Here is a 19,899-nt window from a genome sequence, read left to right on the forward strand (position 1 = left end):
TTCTTTTGTTGTTTACATTTTGAATTCTTCATAATCAGCCAATCTAGATTCTGCAATTACTCTAAATTATGGGTTAATTAAAATGATTGATTCCCTCTTTGAGAATTGGATACCATAAATCTTAGGTCATAAGTTGAATTATCCCCACCTAAATTATCTGATTTGATCAATTTTACAATGTTTGTTGATTTAGCGGAGACTTTAGCATTAATATTGTATTTATTAGTCGATAATTTCACATTTTTTTATGAATTTTATGAATTTGTTAAACTACAGTTGAATATGATAATTTCATTGATTTGATCAGTTTAACTCTATCACCAAAAGTTGTTAAAAACTACAATTAATGGACATAATATTATTGTCTAATGCATTATACTTATGAATGTTAATGTGCAGTACAATAAACTGTTGAGTTGGAGTTTTAAGACTTGGATGATTTTTTTAACATATAGTATACTTGAGTTTCATTGATTGTCATCAAAACGAGATGCAAGTTGTGTGTAGATTATGTGGTGTGGGTGGGGGTTTACTCTTATTCAAAGTTAGGTTAGCCTGTTTATTTATGACAGGTGAAGTTGTAATTTTTTAGTAGTTATTTGTTGTTGTAGTTGCATGTTTCTATCTTGATATATTTTTATAATAGTGATTGCAATCCACATGCTGATCTGCAACTAGCAATGGCTAGAGCTCATCGTCTTGGACAGAAAAATAAGGTTAGAAATTATCATAGGAGACCATGTTGTGTTTTGGCTGGTTAACATAAGGGTGTTTCTGTAAATTCTGATAACTGCCATTTTCATGTTATAATATTTTAGACTTATAAAAAGAGGAGCAATTTAAGAAGGATGATGAGGATGACCAAGAAGAAGATGGTGTTGGAGCATTTGGTTGTTGGGAGGCTTAAAATAAAAACATCAATCAGGTACATGTTTATAATAATTTGATGTTCATATGCATGTAGACAAAATATATTACATTGATTAAGAAGTTGTTATGTAATCTGGTTATGATTTATTACAATGTAAGAAAAGTTGGATGACATTATCACGTATGGATCAAAGGAATTATTTGCTGATAAGAATGATGATGCTATGAAATCAAGACAAATCCAATACGATGATGCTGCAATAGATAGGTAAATAATGCAAGATATTTACTGATCTATATTTATAGTTGTTCCGATTAAGCTTGTTAAATAAAAAAGAAATAATTCTAAATGGTTTTTTATATCTTCTTTTAACATTTTTAACCGTTGACACTTTGATAGATTGATTAACCGTGATTACATTGAAGAAGAAAATGTTGCAATGGATGATGCATAAGAAGATGCCTTTTTGAAAGCATTTAAGGTTTTCATTTTCCGCACTATAAATCGACATTATTGACCTCTACACTAAAGATTTGAACTTTTTAATATTTATTATGTATATCAATATGATTAGGTGGCAAGTTTTGAGTACATTGATGAGGCATCAAAAGAGAAAGAGGAAATACAAGAACCAAAAAGATCAAATTATTGTGAGGAGTTGTTAAAAGACAGATATGAAGTTCACAAAGTTGAAGAGTTTAATTCTATGGAAAATGGTAAAAGAAGTCGAAAGCAGATGATGTCTGTAGAAGATGTAAGCTCTGATGCTGATGTTAATTATGAAGCAGAATTGTCTGATTGAGAGAACTCAGTTGTAGTAACACTAGTGAAAAAGCCTTACAGGAAGAAAACATTTGGTACACTTTTCAGTTGTATTTATCATTTAATCATTTATAAGTTGCATAATTAGTTTGGGGTGATGGCATTTGTTAATGGGCTCTTGTTTTAATCGTTTTACAATTGACAATGCTAAGTTGCTTCCTCTTATACAAGGTGAAGGGAGAGCCTAGCTTACAATTTTATGCTTATTACAATCTCTCCTTTAATGATAATTATAGTAGTAATAATAATATTTTTTATTGATAATATGTAGGATTCAAAAAGCAATCCAAGAACATATATTTAGAACAAAACATGGTGCCTCCATCCTCCCATAAGACAAGGTATACCTGATTGATTTTTTAGATTAAGCCATGTTCTTCTAGTTGCAATAGTTGATTAAACCTATAATTAATGTTTATGATATTGGATATTCTCATTGATGGAAAAGATTTTGAATCTATTGATTTTGTTAACCATGTCAACATCTATTAATGTTTGAATATTCTTATTTATGTTCTCTTTTTCTTTAATGATTAACAGGTAGTTATTGCTGGAACAGATGCAATCAAGAACTTTGATTTCTCTCAATAAGATATTGTGAGTTTCATTATTTTTTTTATTTATAATCTAATTGGTATCTTATTTTTTTACTATTATTTGAGGTTATGATAATATTTACAAAATCATACTCCCAGTTAAATGTATTTTATATTTGCTTTTACTATTATTCATTTATTTTGTGGTTATGGTTCATTGATTTGCAATCTAATTTGTATCTTATATATTTTACTATTTGTTGAGGTTAAGATTTATAATCTAATTCATATGTTGTAAATTTTTACTATTATTTGAAGGTAAAAACATTTATTCATGTGTATGTGTATGAAAGCAAAATATTTGTAGTCTTTTTGATGTAGGTATAAAATTTGTGATTTCAACTATTGATGAAAGATTTTTTTTTACTTGAATTGATGGTTGTTGGTAATGTTACAGGTATTTTGTTTACTTTTATCTGGACTCAACCATCATTTATGCAGTTTTCATTGCATCACAATGGTCTCCTAGAAGCAATGGCAAAGATAAGTCATTTGTACTTATATCTATTCAGTTTTCATTATGGAAGATGTCTAGTAGGATGCACACTAATGATTTCTATCTTCAACAATTTTATACATTTCAAATTTTATATTTCTAGTTGGTCAAAAACTAGGGAAACCCTCAAAGCAAAACAAATTGGGATTTCATACAACATACTGAATTTTAATCAAGTTGATTGTAAATTTGATTTTGCAGGTTTTGCCATTTTGGTTGAGCATATGTGGTTGTTTGTGTGTACGTGGCGGTTCAAATCTAAACTGTTTGACTGTATTTGTAATTAATATTCAGTTTTGATGATTAGACAACCTTGTAGAAGAATTTTGACGTGATAATATATCTATAAATTTGATGTAACTATTAAATTTATATTTAAAAACAGTTTTATATATTTCTATGAATATTATAACTGGAAAATTGGATTTTGTTGAATATTTTTATCATACTGAATTTGCTTTGGAACCTATTGTTGCGGATCAAATTATTGTTGAACAAATGGCTACGAAATTTTCTACAAAACAGATGACTACGGAATTTGTTACGGAACAAGTAGTTACGGAATTTGCTACGGAACTGATGGATACGGAATTTGCTACAGAACATATGGCTACGAAATTTGTTACGGAACAAGTAGTTACGGAATTTGCTACGGAACATATGGCTACGGAACATATGGCTACGGAATTTGCTACATAACAAGTAGTTACGGAATTTGCTACGGAACAAAAGGTTATGAATTTGCTACGGAACAAAAAGCTATGGAAAAATAGTTACGGAATTCACTATGGAATTCAAATGCAACGAAATAGATGTTGTAAAAATTGTCATAGCAAAATTGCTATGGAAATAAAATTTCGTAGTTAAACAGTTTTCTACAAGAAATAAAGCTACGGAGTCTAATTGATAAATTACGTAGCAAATTCCGTAGTTATTTAAGTTTAGCTACGGAATTTCAGTCTTTTGCTACAAAAATTTTCCGTAGCTAAATTGAAATTTTCTTGTAGTGATATATCATCATTATATGCAAATAAATTGATAATTTATCTTTGTTTTACATAATATACATCTCTTCGGTTTCGCTAAATCATAAATAATGTTGTTTTGTATTGTTTAAATTTAGTTGTAGAGAATACAAACAAACAACTTAAAATACTTGTGGGCAATCCTTGATTATTTTGGTAAATAACTCGCTATAATTTATTGTTCCGGCAAGAGAAGGCAAACAAATAGTTTACGAAAATTAATGTATCAGTAATCTTAGTTTGAATTATCATCAATAGAAAACTCACACCGTTGATTTAAAAGTATACTCAATGACTAAGCATTTGACTCTTCGTATTGGAGCATGTTAGCACTGAGAAAAGATGCACAAATAATATTTATGATTTTCTAGTCTTTAGTATAGAATGATCAAGACACCGTTTACACCAATGCATTAAAAATGTTAAAAATATATGTAAAAAGTGATCTCTAGTAGATGGTGGAAAGACTTGTGTATTTAGTGCATCAGGCTAACCGGTATGGGGCTTCTTCACGCGTCTTGGGCTGAGGTGGCGCACCTCCCCACGCGTGAACACCGCCCCAGGAATGGGTGGTTTGTGTGTGACGTGAGCCGGAAGACGGATGAAGACGAAGGCTTTGATTGGTTGACTCAATTTTAGTCGTTGGAAGCAATAGGAAAATAAAATAAAAATCTTTACAATTTATGTTGCAGGTGTTTAATCACCAAGGAAGAAGACACACTTTTCAACAATTGTCAACTTTGGTCCCTGGAGTTTGGATCAAAAGCGGAACAAATTTTTTCCTAATTTTTTCTCAAAAGTGGTTATAAAAGTTACAAATTTCACCCTAGACTTTTATATTATTATTATTATTATTATTATTATTATTATTATTATTATTATTTTCTATGTTTTTATTAATTAGGTTTTTTATTTAGTTTAACATAAAAAATATATATTGTGGAGTGATGACCATTTCCTATGTGTAGTGGGTTGATGGTGGGTTGGGTGTGAAGCTGACGTGACGCACATGTGGCAGCACTTTTTTCGGTGGGGTGGGTGTGACCACTCCCCCTAGGCTCAATGCCTCCCAAGTGTTTCCACTTTTCACCTCCTAAGAGTTTGCGTTTTTTATAACCTATTTGTATAAATTGTCGATTTGTTTTATCATTTGTAATGTAACAGTTCGTTTTCTATTATAATGAAATCTTGGTCATGTTTGATTACTATTTTCTCTCTAGTATTATTTATTAAGATGATAAATTTTCCAAAAATCATTTAATTATGACAATCGTCACTAATAGTTTCACAAATAAAATAAATATCACAGTTAACATTGTGAAATTGTGAAAACCACTAAGTAATATAATATTTGAAAACTCATGTTTTTATACTTCAAAATAAAGTTCTTCATCAACTTATATCCAATTGTTTTTTATCTTTTAATTTCAAACTATGGTTTTTGTGCTTCATCTTGAATTCCAACTATCCTTCAATTTCTGTTATATATATTTCAATTTTTTTATGAATTTAACAAGAAAATATTTGTAGTTTTGTAAAGTTAGTTCTTTGTCTATCTATCTAAAATATTGTCAGTATTTTCTCATGTATTATATAAATACAATGTAAAATATGAGTCCATTACAGTTCATACAAAGATATTAGTTACACAAAACTTTAAATTTTGAAATCTGAAAAACCTTATTCCGTTGTTCAAGGGAGTCTGTAGGGTAATAGAGTGTTGACATCACAATGATAGCTTTATGTTTCACCAATCCGTATCAACCTCGTCCCTCTTTGGTTGCTTGATCCAAACAATGATGAAGCCATTTAGAAGAAGAAGAAGAAACTGAACGACCTTTTATAAACATTCTTGTTTAGGATTATAAAATGAAAAAGCTTACCTTTTGAATTTAGATTTACAGTTATTTAAAATTTAGCACGGTCTCCATAATAACTCTTGCTTTTTGTGCTTTTTGTAAGGGTTATTTATGATGTGTTGTTTCCCATGTAACTTATTACTGCAAAATAATGAATCATTGGTTTCTTTCACAAGTATTATTTATTAACATCTTCATTTCCTATGCAAAAGATTGTGTCATATCCCATTGTAAATGCAAACCATGATCTGTGCATAGAGGGTTCGTGGTTTCTAGTATGTTTGTGAATATATACCATCAACCGGAGATTATGGATTAACTAAACTTACATGAGGATTTTTTTTCTTGATCAATACATCATCGTACCTGTTATTCCAACGGGTCTTCTTCATCAGACAAGTCTACTCCTTTAATCTTCACATCAGCTTTGAACATAGATTCATCTAAAATATCAGACGCTTATTACGATCCTGGTCTTAAGAGATCTTTAAAAACATGTTCTAAGAGCTTAGATGTTTGAAAAGTATATGTCGATATGAATGCATTGATCTGACTTGACAACATTATTCTGAAAATATGAATCACCATCATATCAAGTGTCAAATTGAACAACACCACAACCACTATCGGAGTCATTCCAAATCCCTAACATCATTATCTCTCTCAAATAGGTCACGTAACTTTCACATATGAAAACAATAATGCGAGAAAACTGTCAAAACTTAATATTAGTGTTATTTCTTTTTCTTTTTGTAATATGCATGGACTTGAGAAATCAATGTAGTTCATTATTACAAAAAAAAAAGTAGGTTAGTAGTTCATAATTCTGAAAATTTTGTGTAACAAATTTTGTTGATCAGTGAGAAAGGATAGTGTAATTTATAAGTCAAAATATTCCTTTCCCATATCTCAAACTTTTTAGTGGAATAAGCAGTAGTTTTATTGAATCCAGAATAATATGGTTATCTTGAAATATAAGTTCACTCTATATTATCTTTGTAGTGAATAACTATATTTAGAACGCTTAATCTTTCATCATACGGCACTTATTAGTATTAGTTAATATTGTTCCTCGTCATATTCGAGTTTAATGAAACACAACCTTAGGCAGATTATATCTAAAAAACAATAATACATAATTGGAATAATGCACTTCTTTATTCAATACGCCAAAAATGACTTTATATAGGTTACAAAGAGATAAATAAATAATAAACTAATGACAGCTAATAACAGCTAATAAAGTAATCTAGATAAACTATTGACAGCTAATAAACTATATCCAATACTCCCCCTCAAGATGGAGCATGCAAGTCAATAACGCCCATCTTGTCAAGTAAAAAGTAAAATTGATCTGAACCAAGGCCTTTAGTGAGTAAATCAACAACTTGTAATTTGCTATCAATCTTTAAAGGCATTATTTCCTTAGAAAGAACACGCTCACGGACAAAGAAACAGTCCATCTCAACATGTTTCGTCCTTTCATGAAACACAGGGTTGTTGGCAATGTGTCGGGCTGCCTGATTGTCACAAAACAAATATGTAGGAGATGTAATGTGAACTTGTAAATCCTTTAAAAGCCAACGAATCCAAAGTATTTCACTAACTGTAGATGCCATAGCTCGATATTCTGCCTCTACAGATGACCGTGAAACCAGTGACTGCTTCTTCGTTTTCCATGAAATAGGAGCTCCGCCAAGCATAATGAGATAACCGGTATGGGAGCGCCTTGTGTAAGGACAACCAAGCCAATCAGAGTCGCAAAAGGCCGTCAAATGTGGATGTCCAGCTTTAGGGAAGAGCACTCCCTGTCCAACAGTACCTTTTAAGTAGCGTAGGACTCGATGTAAAGCATCCAAATGGTTGCGTCTTGGATCAGCAACAAATTGACTTAGAATATTCACCGAATAAGTGATATCCGGTCTCGTAGCTTGAAGATATAACAACCTACCTACAAGCCATCTATATTGTCTTGAATCAACCTTTTCTTCATTCTCACCCCGGTCAAGCTTCACATTCTGTTCAATAGGAAATTTGCTTGGTTTGCAACCAAGCATGCCACTATCTTGAAGAATATCGAGCACATACTTCCTTTGGCTCAAAACGAGCCCATTTTCAGTCTTAGCAACTTCTATGCCAAGGAAATACTTTTATTGGCCCAAATCTTTGATACTGAAAGCATTATCTAATTGAGCCTTAATTTGCTGAATTCGTTCAATATTGTTTCCGGTAATTATAACATCATCCACATAAATGAGGATAGCAATGTAAGTACCATTTTTGTCCCAAATGAACAAAGAATGGTCGGCTTTTGACTGAGAGAACCCATTACTTAACAAAAAAACCATGAATTTGTGATACCAATTTCGTGAAGCCTGTTTAAGCCCGTAAAGAGACCTTTTGAGACAGCATACACGAGTGTCATTTTCTGTAGCAAACCCTTGCGGAAGCTTCATATAGACCTCCTCGTCCAAATCGCCATGCAAGAAAGCATTGTTCACATCAAGCTGATGAATGAACCAATCTTTCTTAGTCACAACAGCCAAGAGAGTACGAGCAGTTACGAGTTTTGCTACCGGAGCAAAAGTGTCATGATAGTCGATTCCCTCCATTTGTGTGAACCCTTTTGCAACTAGCCGCGCTTTGTACCTTTCCACGGTCCCGTCAGGATTGAATTTGATCTTGTAAACCCACTTGCAATCAATCTCCCTTTTTCCTTTTGGTAGTTCCACCAATTCCCAAGTATTATTGGATGTAAGTGCTTTTATTTCAGTCTTCATAGCATCACGCCATCGAGGATCTTTAGCAGCTTGAGAAAAGGAAACAAACTCATTGTTTGAAGTAATGGCCGCAAGGAAACATCTATGTTTGTTAGAGAAATTTTTATAAGAAATAAATTTTGATATAGGATGTACCGTGGAGGATTCTTGATTGGTGTCGGGTTGTTGGTGACTAACCGAAGGGGGAAGATTCACGAGAAAATCTTTAAATCTTTGGGGTTGCACTCGAGTTCGTATGGACTTGGCTGGAGTCTCAAACTCATTTTGCAAGTTTTCGATAATTGGGCTCATGCTTTCATGCTGTTCTGGGCCTTCAGATGGGTTCTGATTGATTATTGCAGGTGGACTCGAGGGGACTGTGCTGGTCGGAACTGATGAGCCTGTTGCATTTGGACTCCCATGATCTGATGCACTTTGATCTTGAGTAGCCGAGTCTATATTAATTCCCCTTTCTTGGCTCAAATTTAATTCAGGTTCATCAGTGTGTATAAGCTCACAAAGATCATTCAATATTCTAGTTGGCTCGCCAATTTCTAGCTGAGGTCCCGAATGAATGTTTTGGAATGGAAATTTGTTTTCATCAAAAATCACATCCCGACTAACTATTATTTTCTTGGACTCTATATCATAAATTTTGTACCCTTTTGTACCCTGTGGATATCCCATAAATACCCCTGGTTTTCCTCTTTGCTCAAATTTATCCCCCTTTGTATTTGTATTTTTATGATAAGCAAGACAGCCAAACACTTTCATGTGGTCATATGGGGGTTTTGTATTCCAAATAATTTCGTAAGGTGTCTTATTTTTGATAGTTTTTGAAGGTAACCTATTAATTATATAAGCAGCTGTAAGAATGCACTCACTCCAAAATTTCTTTGAAACATTTGCTTGGAACCTAATTGCCCAAGCTGTTTCCAATAAATGTCGGTGTTTTCTCTCCACAACACCATTTTGTTGTGGTGTGTGTGGGCAAGTAGTTTCAAGTAGAATACCTTCTTTGTTGTAAAATTCGCGCATAAAGTTGGAAGTGAACTCACCTCCATTGTCACAACGAAACCTTTTAATGTTTTTATCAAACTGGACTTTCACCATTTTATGAAAATTAATCAAGCATGCATTAGCATCATTCTTGTGCTTAATAAGAAAAACCCAAACAGTCTGACTGTAGTCATCTACTAAAGTAAGAAAATAATTTGCATTCGTGTATGAAGGTATTCTGTAACCTCCCCAAATGTCACAATGAACTAGCTCAAAAATATGATTGATTTTATTACAACTAATAGGAAAAGGTGTTCTGACTAATTTAGCCTTAGCACAAGAATCACAAATCTTTTCACTCAAACTAACTGAATTGTTCTTAAGAAAATCAATTCTTGCAATCTTTTCTTTTGAGGCATGGCCTAACCTTCTGTGCCAAGTGTCCGTCATGGTTGTCATGGCTCTTCTGTCTTGAGTCATCCCCATCCGGTAAAGTCCCCCTTGGCGTCTACCCGCACCAATCAAGTTCCCTGTGTTGAGCTTCTGCATAACACAAAAATCAGGGAAAAAAGTTACAGCACGTTGTAAATCATTGCTAATACGACTAACAGAGAGGAGATTGCACTTGAAATCTGGGACACATAAAACCCCACTAATTTTTACTCCCCTGGGAGGATACAGTCTCCCTTTTCTTTAACAGGTATAGAGTCCCCATTAGGTACAAAGACAGGTGGTTCAAAGGGAGTAGCAATTTTGTTTGTAAGTAATTGAGGAGTGTGAGTAATGTGTTCCGTACAACCTGAATCAACAACCCAGTCATCCTTACCAGCCATGTTAGCACTTCGAATTGTCTCATCATCAACCTTTGAGGAACTGAAATGTTTCACGAACATTTGGTACTGTTCTTTAGTTAACTCATGTATTGGACTTTCTTCTATTCCTGTATGAGCCACCATGGTTTTGGGTTTGTCTGTTGTTTTCTTACCAGGCCACCAATCCGGGTATCCCACCAATCTGAAACAACCATCTCGCTTGTGAACACTCTTGTTGCAGAAGGTACAATATTCGTCCCTTTTATCTTTCACTTCCTTGTTTGCCCATTTAGGATTCGTTTCTTTATTCATCGGTTTAGGGTCACCTCCCTTCTGAAAAGTCTTGAACGCAGCCGGTTCAGGTGGAGTTTTCTTGTCATCAGATAGAGCCCTCTGTCTTTCATCCTCGGCGACTAGGTGATACACCACCCCCATCGACGGGATGGGTTTTGTTGCCAGAATCTGTGTTTTAATTACCGAAAATTGTGAATCTAAACCCATTAGAAATTGATACAAACGTTCCTTTTCTTGGAATTCAACTAATTGTTTACCAATTTCACAGGAGCAATCTTTACAGGAACATTTTGGAAAAGGGAGAATTGAGGATATTTCATCCCACAGTGTACGTAATTTTGTGTAATAAACTGAAACAGAGTTACCATCTTGACGTGTAGCTACAATCTTCTGTTTCAACTCATATGCTCTTGGCGAACTCTCTTTTCCAAAACATTCATGAAGGTCGTTCCAGATTTGTGCAGCCGTGTTAGCATATTTCACACTATCGCGTATGCCCTTCTCCATTGCAGTGGTGAGCCAGCCCTTGATCATAGCGTCACATCGCATCCAAGGCATGTATTCTTTCGTTCCCTTTTCTAGTTTCTGAATTGTACCATCAACGAATTCAAATTTATTTTTGGCAAACAGGAAATTCTCCATCTCCTGCCTCCAATCAGAATAGTTTGCATCGGTAAGTACTTCATTGACAGGAAGCTATTTCGGTATGTCGGATGGATGAAGAAAAAAGGGAGAGTTGTGATCGAACCCGCTGTTGGATCCATCTCCATTCTTGTCTTTGTCTTTTGGTTCTCCCGTCATGTTTTAACGGAAGCAGGTATGATTTAGGGTTGTAAACAACCGCTCTGATACCATCTAAAAAACAATAATACATAATTGGAATAATGCACTTCTTTATTCAATACGCCAAAAAATGACTTTATATAGGTTACAAAGAGATAAATAAATAATAAACTAATGACAGCTAATAACAGCTAATAAAGTAATCTAGATAAACTATTGCCAACTAATAAACTATATCCAATATTATATGATCAACAATGCTCGACAAAGATTTTCTTAAGTAAATAGTGTAGTGATCAATGTTCAACAAATACAATGTTTTTGAAGTAAAATATTTTTTAACTAAATGTGCTCTTTGGGAGGTAGCCGCCATCAGGTTGTTTCTAGTAGCCGTCCTATGGGCGAGGAGTTTTTTCATAGGTGATTATTTTTTCTTGATCAGGTTCTGTCTCTCTTTTTGCTTTGTGTAAGTTATATTTATGTCATGTATTGCATATTCAATTATTCATCGAATGTGTGAACATGTTTTTGAATTATTAGAAACTATTTCCAATCTTGATGTTGGTGATCGATAATATGTTGAAATGACAAAAGGGGAGGGGAAATTGAGGCGTGATTTTTCATCATTTAGGTTGGGTGACTTGTGACCGACAATACTTATATGCTTAAAACAATGTGTCCAACTTTGTCAAGGTCAACAAGGTAAAAGTGCTTACCTAAAACTTGTGATACATTTGCGTTGGGAATTATATGTTGTTTTCCTCTTTTGCTTCATTTGATTGTAATACAAGTCATAAAATTCACCTATAAGGAGGATCAGTTAATGGCTTTCTTAAGGATATAATGTGTTGATCAATGTTCAACAAAGACAATGTTTTGATGCAACTGTATTAAAATAAATATGGTTAATATGGTATTTTCAAAACAACAATATTTTTGGAGCTATAGATCTCAAAAGAGCATTTTGTTTGAGTCATATTGTTGTTAACTGGTGGAAAACCTGAATATTGTTATTTCATCTTTGTAATTTTGTTTCATTCTAGTATAATATTGTTCTGCCATAAAAATATATATACACAAGACAAAAGAAAAAGCAAAGCTTTGAGTAACAAATATTCCCACAAATTGGATTACAAGATTATAAGTAAAACCTAGTCTATTATCACCAACAACGGTGCTAACTAGGGCAACAGTGGTACCATTGCATCCCTAAATAAAATCTATATATTAAATTTAAGATATTAATTTTGTATATGTAAACAAGCTTAACTATCTAACATTCACAACTCAAAAAATTGTACCTTGCTACATATTTTTTATCTCATGAATCAAAGGGACCATTTGATAAGTTGATTGCATGAATGACGAAAAACCTATCAAAATAATAAAATCTTCAAATAAATACTTAACAAATCCTAATTAACATTAGATTAAATAATTAAAAAATATCTTCTAATCCAAAATTACTACAAATCCTAACCATTTTCTATTCTATTAAAACTTTTATAAAACCTCACAAATATTTTAATAAAAAGTTAGCCCCAATCATAAAAAACTAAAACCCTAATCTCACAATCTTTGGTCACCACCAAAAGGTCACATCAATTAGTTTGTGGCAACCACAAAAAGTCACATCAATTAGTTTGTGGCGAGGTCTCTATATAAGCAATCAATCACTCTAACTTTCAGAAGCACTCATTTTCTCTCTTTATCTTCTTCCATCTGCATTTACATTTGACAGATTAAATTTTATAATATGAATAGTTTTGATTACCCCCCCTCTTTATGTTAAATGTTGTAGCCTCTCTAAGATCATGATTTTTTTCTTTTTGTATATTTGACATGTCATAGTGCATTGTAAATGTGAAAAACATTCCACTCTACGGTCTTTGTTGTTCAAAATAGAAAATGAAACTTTCCACTCTACGGTCTTTGTTGTTCCTTCATATTAGCCTCATTCGATGCATGTATACAATTATTGTCAAAGCCCTTGCTTCCGTTGACTCGGTGGTTGATGAAGTTTAAACTACCTTTATCAAAGGTCGAAATATCCTTGATGGTCCCGTGATCTTGAATGAAGTGTGCACGTTGGCTAAGAAGTGTAAGAATAAGACATTTTTATTCAAGGACGACTTCAAAAATGCTTTTGATTCACTTAATTGGAATTACTTGGTTTTGATCATGTCTCAAATGGGATTTGTGAGAAATGGATTTTCTAGATAAAAGGTTGTTTATCCTCTTCTACAACCTCGATATTGATAAATGGATCCGAAACTAAAGAATTACCCATTACCAAAGGTGTAAAACAAGGAGACCATCTCTCCAAATTCTTGTTTATTATTGTAATGGAGGGTCTCAATGTTGCCATGAAATCCGCTTGTCAATTGTCGCTTTTCCAAGATGTCAAGATTCCAAAGGAGGGCCCTGTGATTTCTCATTTATTTTTGTTGATGATGCTCTCTTTGTAGGAGAATGGACTTGTTCCAACTTTGAAAACCTGGTCCGGGTTCTTAGATGTTTCCATGCTACGTCCGAATTAAAAGTTAACTTTCACAAGTCTTAGGTTTACGAGATCGGTGTCTCTGATAATGAAATCACTAGTTATGCATGTATTTTTGGATGTGATGCTACTTCCTTTCCTTTTAAGTACCTAAGAGTTCCGCTTGGTGCTAATATGTCGCTGAGACAGAATTGGCGGTTGATCATTGAGGGAGTTCAAAAGAGACTATATGTGTGGAAGGCTAACATGCTTTCATTTGGAGGTCGGTTAATATTAACAAAAGTTGTGTTCGGTAGTCTTCCAACTTACTATCTCTATTTATTCAAGGCTCCTAAATCTAGATTATCTTGAAAAACTTAGAATAAGATTTCTCTAGGGCGGCAGTGAAGAAAAAGGCAAAATATGTAGGGTTGCTTGGGATATCGTCCTTGGTGCTAAATAATCTAGAGGCTTCGGTGTTGGCTCTCTGTTTGCTTTGAATTGGATCTCTTTAAGTGGTTATGGAGATACAAGACACAACCTACTGCCATTTGGAGTCGTGTGGTTTGTGGCGTTCATAACCTGACCAGGAAGTCGTTCAAGTTGTTGGGTATGAAGACCCTTTCTAGAATTTGGTATGATATTGTGAAGATTCTCCAAGAATTGGAGGATTTAGTTATCTTGTTGCATTTTATCTTTGGTTTATGTATTGGGTATGGTTCCAATACTATGTTATGGTATGGCAACTAGTACGAGAATGGGTATATGGCTTCAAAATTCCCTTTTCTTTTTTAGTTGTACAAAAGGAAAAAAAAATGTTTCATCTTTGAGAGGCTTTCGCAAAGCAACCCTACGTGGACTTGGAAGAAGTTTAACATGGACCCTTTTAGAAACTATGGAGCTATATAATCTTAATGATATCGTCTCTTCGGTCCATCTTTCGAGTGACACATACTCTTTGTTCTCAAAGTTGCCCACCGATGGGATCTTCTACGTGCATGACCTTAGAGTCTTGATTGATTCAAAGGTGACTCGTCCAATGAGTAACCCTACCATATGGATTCATGTGGTGCCCTTGAAAGTTATTTGTTTTGTTTGGCGAGCTTGTTAGACAGAATTCCCTTGTCGACAACCCTTGCGAGGAGAAGAATTCATGTTTCGAACACTTCTTGTCATATGTGCGACATGTGGACAAGAGACAAACCATATTTTAAAGGGTTTTGCTTTATGATGGATACTCTGAGATGGATTTTAAACTGGTGCAATATTTCTTTTCATCTCTTCAATTCAGTTAGGGAGCTTATACTTTTTACTGCTCATTGGGGTCGGTGTTCGAAAACATGAAAAATCCTTCTTGCTATTATTTATGGTTTCCTATGGTATGGTTAGAAAGCAAGGAACGACAAAAATTTCAATAAGACGTGAATATCTTCGATGAACTTGGCGTATAACATTCTCAATATTATGTTTAGTTGGTTAAATATAGGGCTAATTATGGCGATTGTAAGTGGGTTGATTGGTGTTGTAATCCCTTTAACATCTTCTAATCGTTTTGTTTTGTTTTTTTTTTTTGTCCTGATTTGTTTCTTTTAAAGCTATGACTAATAATAATTCCGTTGGAAAAAAAAAGTTTTGGAGATCTAACCAAGCAAACCATATAGTCTAATTTATATCTTTTGGCTAATTTCAACTTCTTGAAAACCTATAATCGCAATTATTTGAAAATAATTTGTTTTATTTTTATTTATTATTATTATTATTATTATTATTATTATTATTATTATTATTATTATTATTATTATTTTGAAGATTGTAAGATCGTCTATATGTTTTACTTATTTGATGGATCCACGATGAAACGGGCCATTGGTGGGAGTAGTGGCCGGACCCGGAAGGTATGTTTGTATATAAGTTTGGGCTATCACTATTAACCCACGGAGTTGCATTTAGAACAATCAGAGCTAAGGTTACACAAAAGTTGGATCTATCCAAAAACTATTTTTTTCATATTTTATTTTATTTTAAAATCCGGATCATATTTTTAAATTTTAATATCGAATTTCGGATATATCTACCCATGAGACATTACCACCATGTTGAATGTTAACCTTGACACTGATTTAAATTCTAATCCAATTCAATGTTCAAACTTTATTAAAATGTAAAAGTGTTGTAAAACTCGGTCTAATGAGGCTATTAGGATGTAATAAGTGTTATTATTTTTTTTTATAAAATAATAAGAATTTCACAAAATAATTTGTTTTTTAGTGAAATGATTAAAAACTACAATTTTTAAAATGCAAAAAAAAAAAGCAACAGCTGTGCGCAACTGCAATATACTCGTTCATTTTTATTGATAGCGACATTTTTTATAATTTCACCGACAAGAGTAAATCGCAGGCAACCATCGGAACGATACTACAGATTTTCCTTGCTACGGGGTTTTGTGTTTGCCCTCCAATGGCTGTTTCCCAATTTTGAGTCTCACGTACTTGTCAATCTTACCTTTCACTCGCTTTATTCTTCCCTTCATAAACCCTAAAACACAACGAATCATCTTCTCATCGCCTTTCCTATCTAAAACGCCTTAATTTAGATTCAATCCCCTCACCAAATCTCTATTTTAAGCTCCAGATTCTATCCCAAACACCTGTAGATTGATGCGCTACGTCTAATTTTTCTAATCGATTGAACAGCTGTTTATAAAGGGTTTGTCGAGTTTGAGGTTTAAGTTTGGAGATTACGAACGCGTTAACATGAATAGTAATCACAAGAAGAGGAATTTTCAGATAGAGGCGTTTAAGCACAAAGTTGTTGTTGATCCAAAGTATGCTGATAAAACATGGAGGTTACTCGAGCATGCCATCAATGAGATTTATAATCATAATGCCAGTGGACTTAGCTTCGAAGAGCTTTACAGGTTTGTTTCCTCTGTTAATTTCCGAATCATTACATGCTAATCTGAAAGTTGTCTCGTTTTGTTCATCATTTGATTTCTCATTCCATTTTATTCAATGCTTCCAGTAGAATCATCTCTATAAATCTTCCTAGGTAAGTATGTATTATAAATGCTTTAATGGTGTTAGAATAATGATCTACTAGAAACCGAATACATTAACAGAAACAATAGTCATCTTGCTAGGGTTCAACTGTTTTGATTGTCCTCCATTTTTTAAGAATATCAAATCTATACATCAATTGAATTCTCTATCCATTGTTTATAACCTTTTATCTTTTTCATAATTTTCCTTACTGATTCTCACACTCTAGATCATATACTCCAATAAGTTTTCTGATGTCAAAACCTGATGCCAATTCAGAAACGCATACAACATGGTATTACACAAATTTGGGGAAAAACTCTACACAGGACTAGTATCCACCATGACTCACCACCTAACCTCCATGTCAAAATCCATACAAGACACCCATGGGGAAACATTCTTGGAAGAACTTAACAACAAATGGACTGATCACAACAAAGCCCTCCAAATGATTCGTGACATATTAATGTACATGGATAGAACTTATGTCCCCAGTAGCCATAAAACCCCTGTTCATGAACTCGGTCTGAATCTATGGCGGGATAATGTGATCCACCTCACCGGAATCCAAACCCGCCTTCAAACCACACTTCTTCAACTCATACACACAGAAAGAACGGGTCAAATTATAAACCGTGGGCTCATGAGAAACATAGTCAAAATGTTAACAGATTTAGGACCTTCTGTTTACAAATTGGATCTAGAAACCCCATTTCTTGAAGTATCCGCGGGTTTTTACCGGGTCGAGAGTCAGGAATTCATCGAATGTTGTGAATGTGGGGATTATTTACAGAAAGCAGAAAGACGATTGAATGAAGAAATCGATCGAGTGTCGCATTATTTGGATCCAAAAACCGAAATCAAGATAACGAATGTCGTCGAAAAGGAAATGATCGCGAATCACATGACAAGATTAGTTCACATGGAGAATTCGGGTTTGGTCAACATGTTGGTCAATGACAAATACGACGACTTAAAAAGAATTTACACTTTGTTTCATCGGGTCCCACATGGTCTCGATACAATACGTGAATTGATGACATCGTATCTTCGTGACACCGGGAAAAACCTCGTAACTGATCCCGAAAAGTTAAAAGATCCGGTTGAATTCGTGCAAAGTTTATTAAATGAAAAGGATAAATTCGATAAAATCATCGGGTTTTCATTCAACAATGATAAAACGTTCCAAAATTCGTTGAATTCTTCGTTTGAATTTTTTATAAATTTGAACCCAAGATCACCCGAATTTATTTCGTTGTTTGTGGATGATAAGTTGAGAAAAGGGTTGAAGGGAGTTAGTGAAGAAGATGTTGAGATTCTTCTTGATAAAGTAATGATGTTATTTCGTTATTTACATGAAAAAGATTTATTCGAAAAATATTACAAACAACATTTAGCTAAAAGACTTTTATCAGGAAAAGATTCATCAGATGATGCTGAAAAAAGTTTAGTTTTAAAGCTTAAAACCGAATGCGGATACCAATTCACTTCAAAACTAGAAGGAATGTTCACCGACATGAAAACCTCACAAGACACAGTTCAAGGTTTCTACGCGACCCACGGGTCGGACTTACCCACGGGTCCGATCCTAACGGTTCAAGTCTTGACCACGGGTTCATGGCCGAGTCAACCGGGTGCGAGTTGCAACCTCCCGAGTGAACTCACGTCCATTTGCGAGAAATTCAAGTCGTACTACCTCGGGACCCACACGGGGCGCCGTCTGACGTGGCAAACAAACATGGGGACCGCGGATCTCAAAGCGAACTTCGGTAAAAGTCAAAAACATGAGTTGACCGTATCGACATACCAAATGTGTGTGTTGATGTTGTTCAATAAGTCGGAGCGGTTGAGTTACAAGGAGGTGGAGCAAATGACGGAAATACCCTCGGTGGATTTGAAACGGTGTTTGCAGTCGATGGCGTGTGTGAAGGGTAAAAACGTAATTCGGAAGGAGCCGATGAGTAAGGAGATTTTGGAAGATGATGTGTTTTTTGTGAACGAGAAGTTTGCGAGTAAGTTTTATAAAGTGAAGATTGGGACGGTGGTGGCGGTGAAGGAGGAGCCGGAGAAAATGGAGACGCGGCAGAGGGTGGAGGAGGACCGGAAACCGCAAATAGAGGCGGCGATTGTGAGGATAATGAAAGCGAGAAGAGTGTTGGATCATAATAATATAATTGCTGAAGTGATTCAGCAGTTGCAATCGAGGTTTTTGGCAAATCCTGGAGAGATTAAGAAGCGGATTGAGTCGCTTATTGAAAGGGATTTTTTGGAGAGAGATGCTTCGGATAGGAAGTTATATCAGTATCTTGCTTGATGATTTTTTTTTTTTTAGTTGGAATTGTGTACCTTGTGTTTGGTGATGAAAATATTACGTTTGTTAGCTTGCTAGTTTTAATGGGTATTTTTTATGATTTATTTTTAGTACTTACAATTTAAAAACACATTGTCAATTGACAATTTCGGTAACATATATTTCAGCAAATTTTTGTAATGATAACTCATGAGTATGAAGAAAACGGAGCAATATTGGTTAAGAGATCGATTATAACTCAAAACTTGGAAGGAGTAAAGAGGCGACACTTGCAATGCGCAAAAATATAATGATAATATACGAGCGAAAAATGAAGGGATGTTTTGAACACAAGAAAGCGAGATTAAAAACCATAAAGTTCTAGAGGATTTTGGAAGATAATATATTCAAAATGGCATATAATTTACTAGCACAAAATCACGAAGACGATTCCACATACGTGTAGACAAAACCTTATACATTTTTTTAGTTAAGTTATTAAAAAACTAGGTGTGAGACCCATGTATTACATGGTTTTATTTAAAAAAAATTAAATATGAAATTTTAACAATTTAAGAAGTTTGAATTTATAAGAAAAATAAGAAAAAATTTAAATTATTAAATTAATGAGACTTTAATACATTGAATACATTACATATATAAATCATTTTTAATAAATACCTTACATATATATTACCTTACATATTAAATGTGAAATTTTAATTTAATAAAATAAAAATTATATTATAATAAAATTACAAGTGAAAAAT

At 33.9% G+C, this 19,899-nt stretch overlaps 1 protein-coding gene across 1 annotated transcript; it reads left to right on the forward strand.

The window, feature by feature from the left end:
- The first annotated feature begins 16,163 nt into the window (after positions 1–16,163).
- Positions 16,164–19,263, forward strand: LOC111879062 (cullin-3A). The gene is made up of 2 exons (XM_023875540.3): positions 16,164–16,715; positions 17,116–19,263. The coding sequence occupies exons 1-2, from the start codon at positions 16,552–16,554 to the stop codon at positions 19,151–19,153; spliced, it is 2,202 nt and encodes a 733-aa protein (XP_023731308.1). The 5' UTR covers positions 16,164–16,551; the 3' UTR covers positions 19,154–19,263.
- Positions 19,264–19,899: the final 636 nt, after the last annotated feature.

The sequence above is a fragment of the Lactuca sativa genome, chromosome 3 (assembly GCF_002870075.4).
Source record: "Lactuca sativa cultivar Salinas chromosome 3, Lsat_Salinas_v11, whole genome shotgun sequence".
Lineage (NCBI taxonomy): Eukaryota > Viridiplantae > Streptophyta > Magnoliopsida > Asterales > Asteraceae > Lactuca > Lactuca sativa.

Coding starts and splice junctions, on each gene's coding strand:
- LOC111879062 (XM_023875540.3), top strand. CDS start 16,552: ATGAATAGTAATCACAAGAAGAGGAATTTTCAGATAGAGGCGTTTAAG. Junction 16,716..17,115: donor AGCTTCGAAGAGCTTTACAG/GTTTGTTTCCTC, acceptor ATGCCAATTCAG/AAACGCATACAACATGGTAT.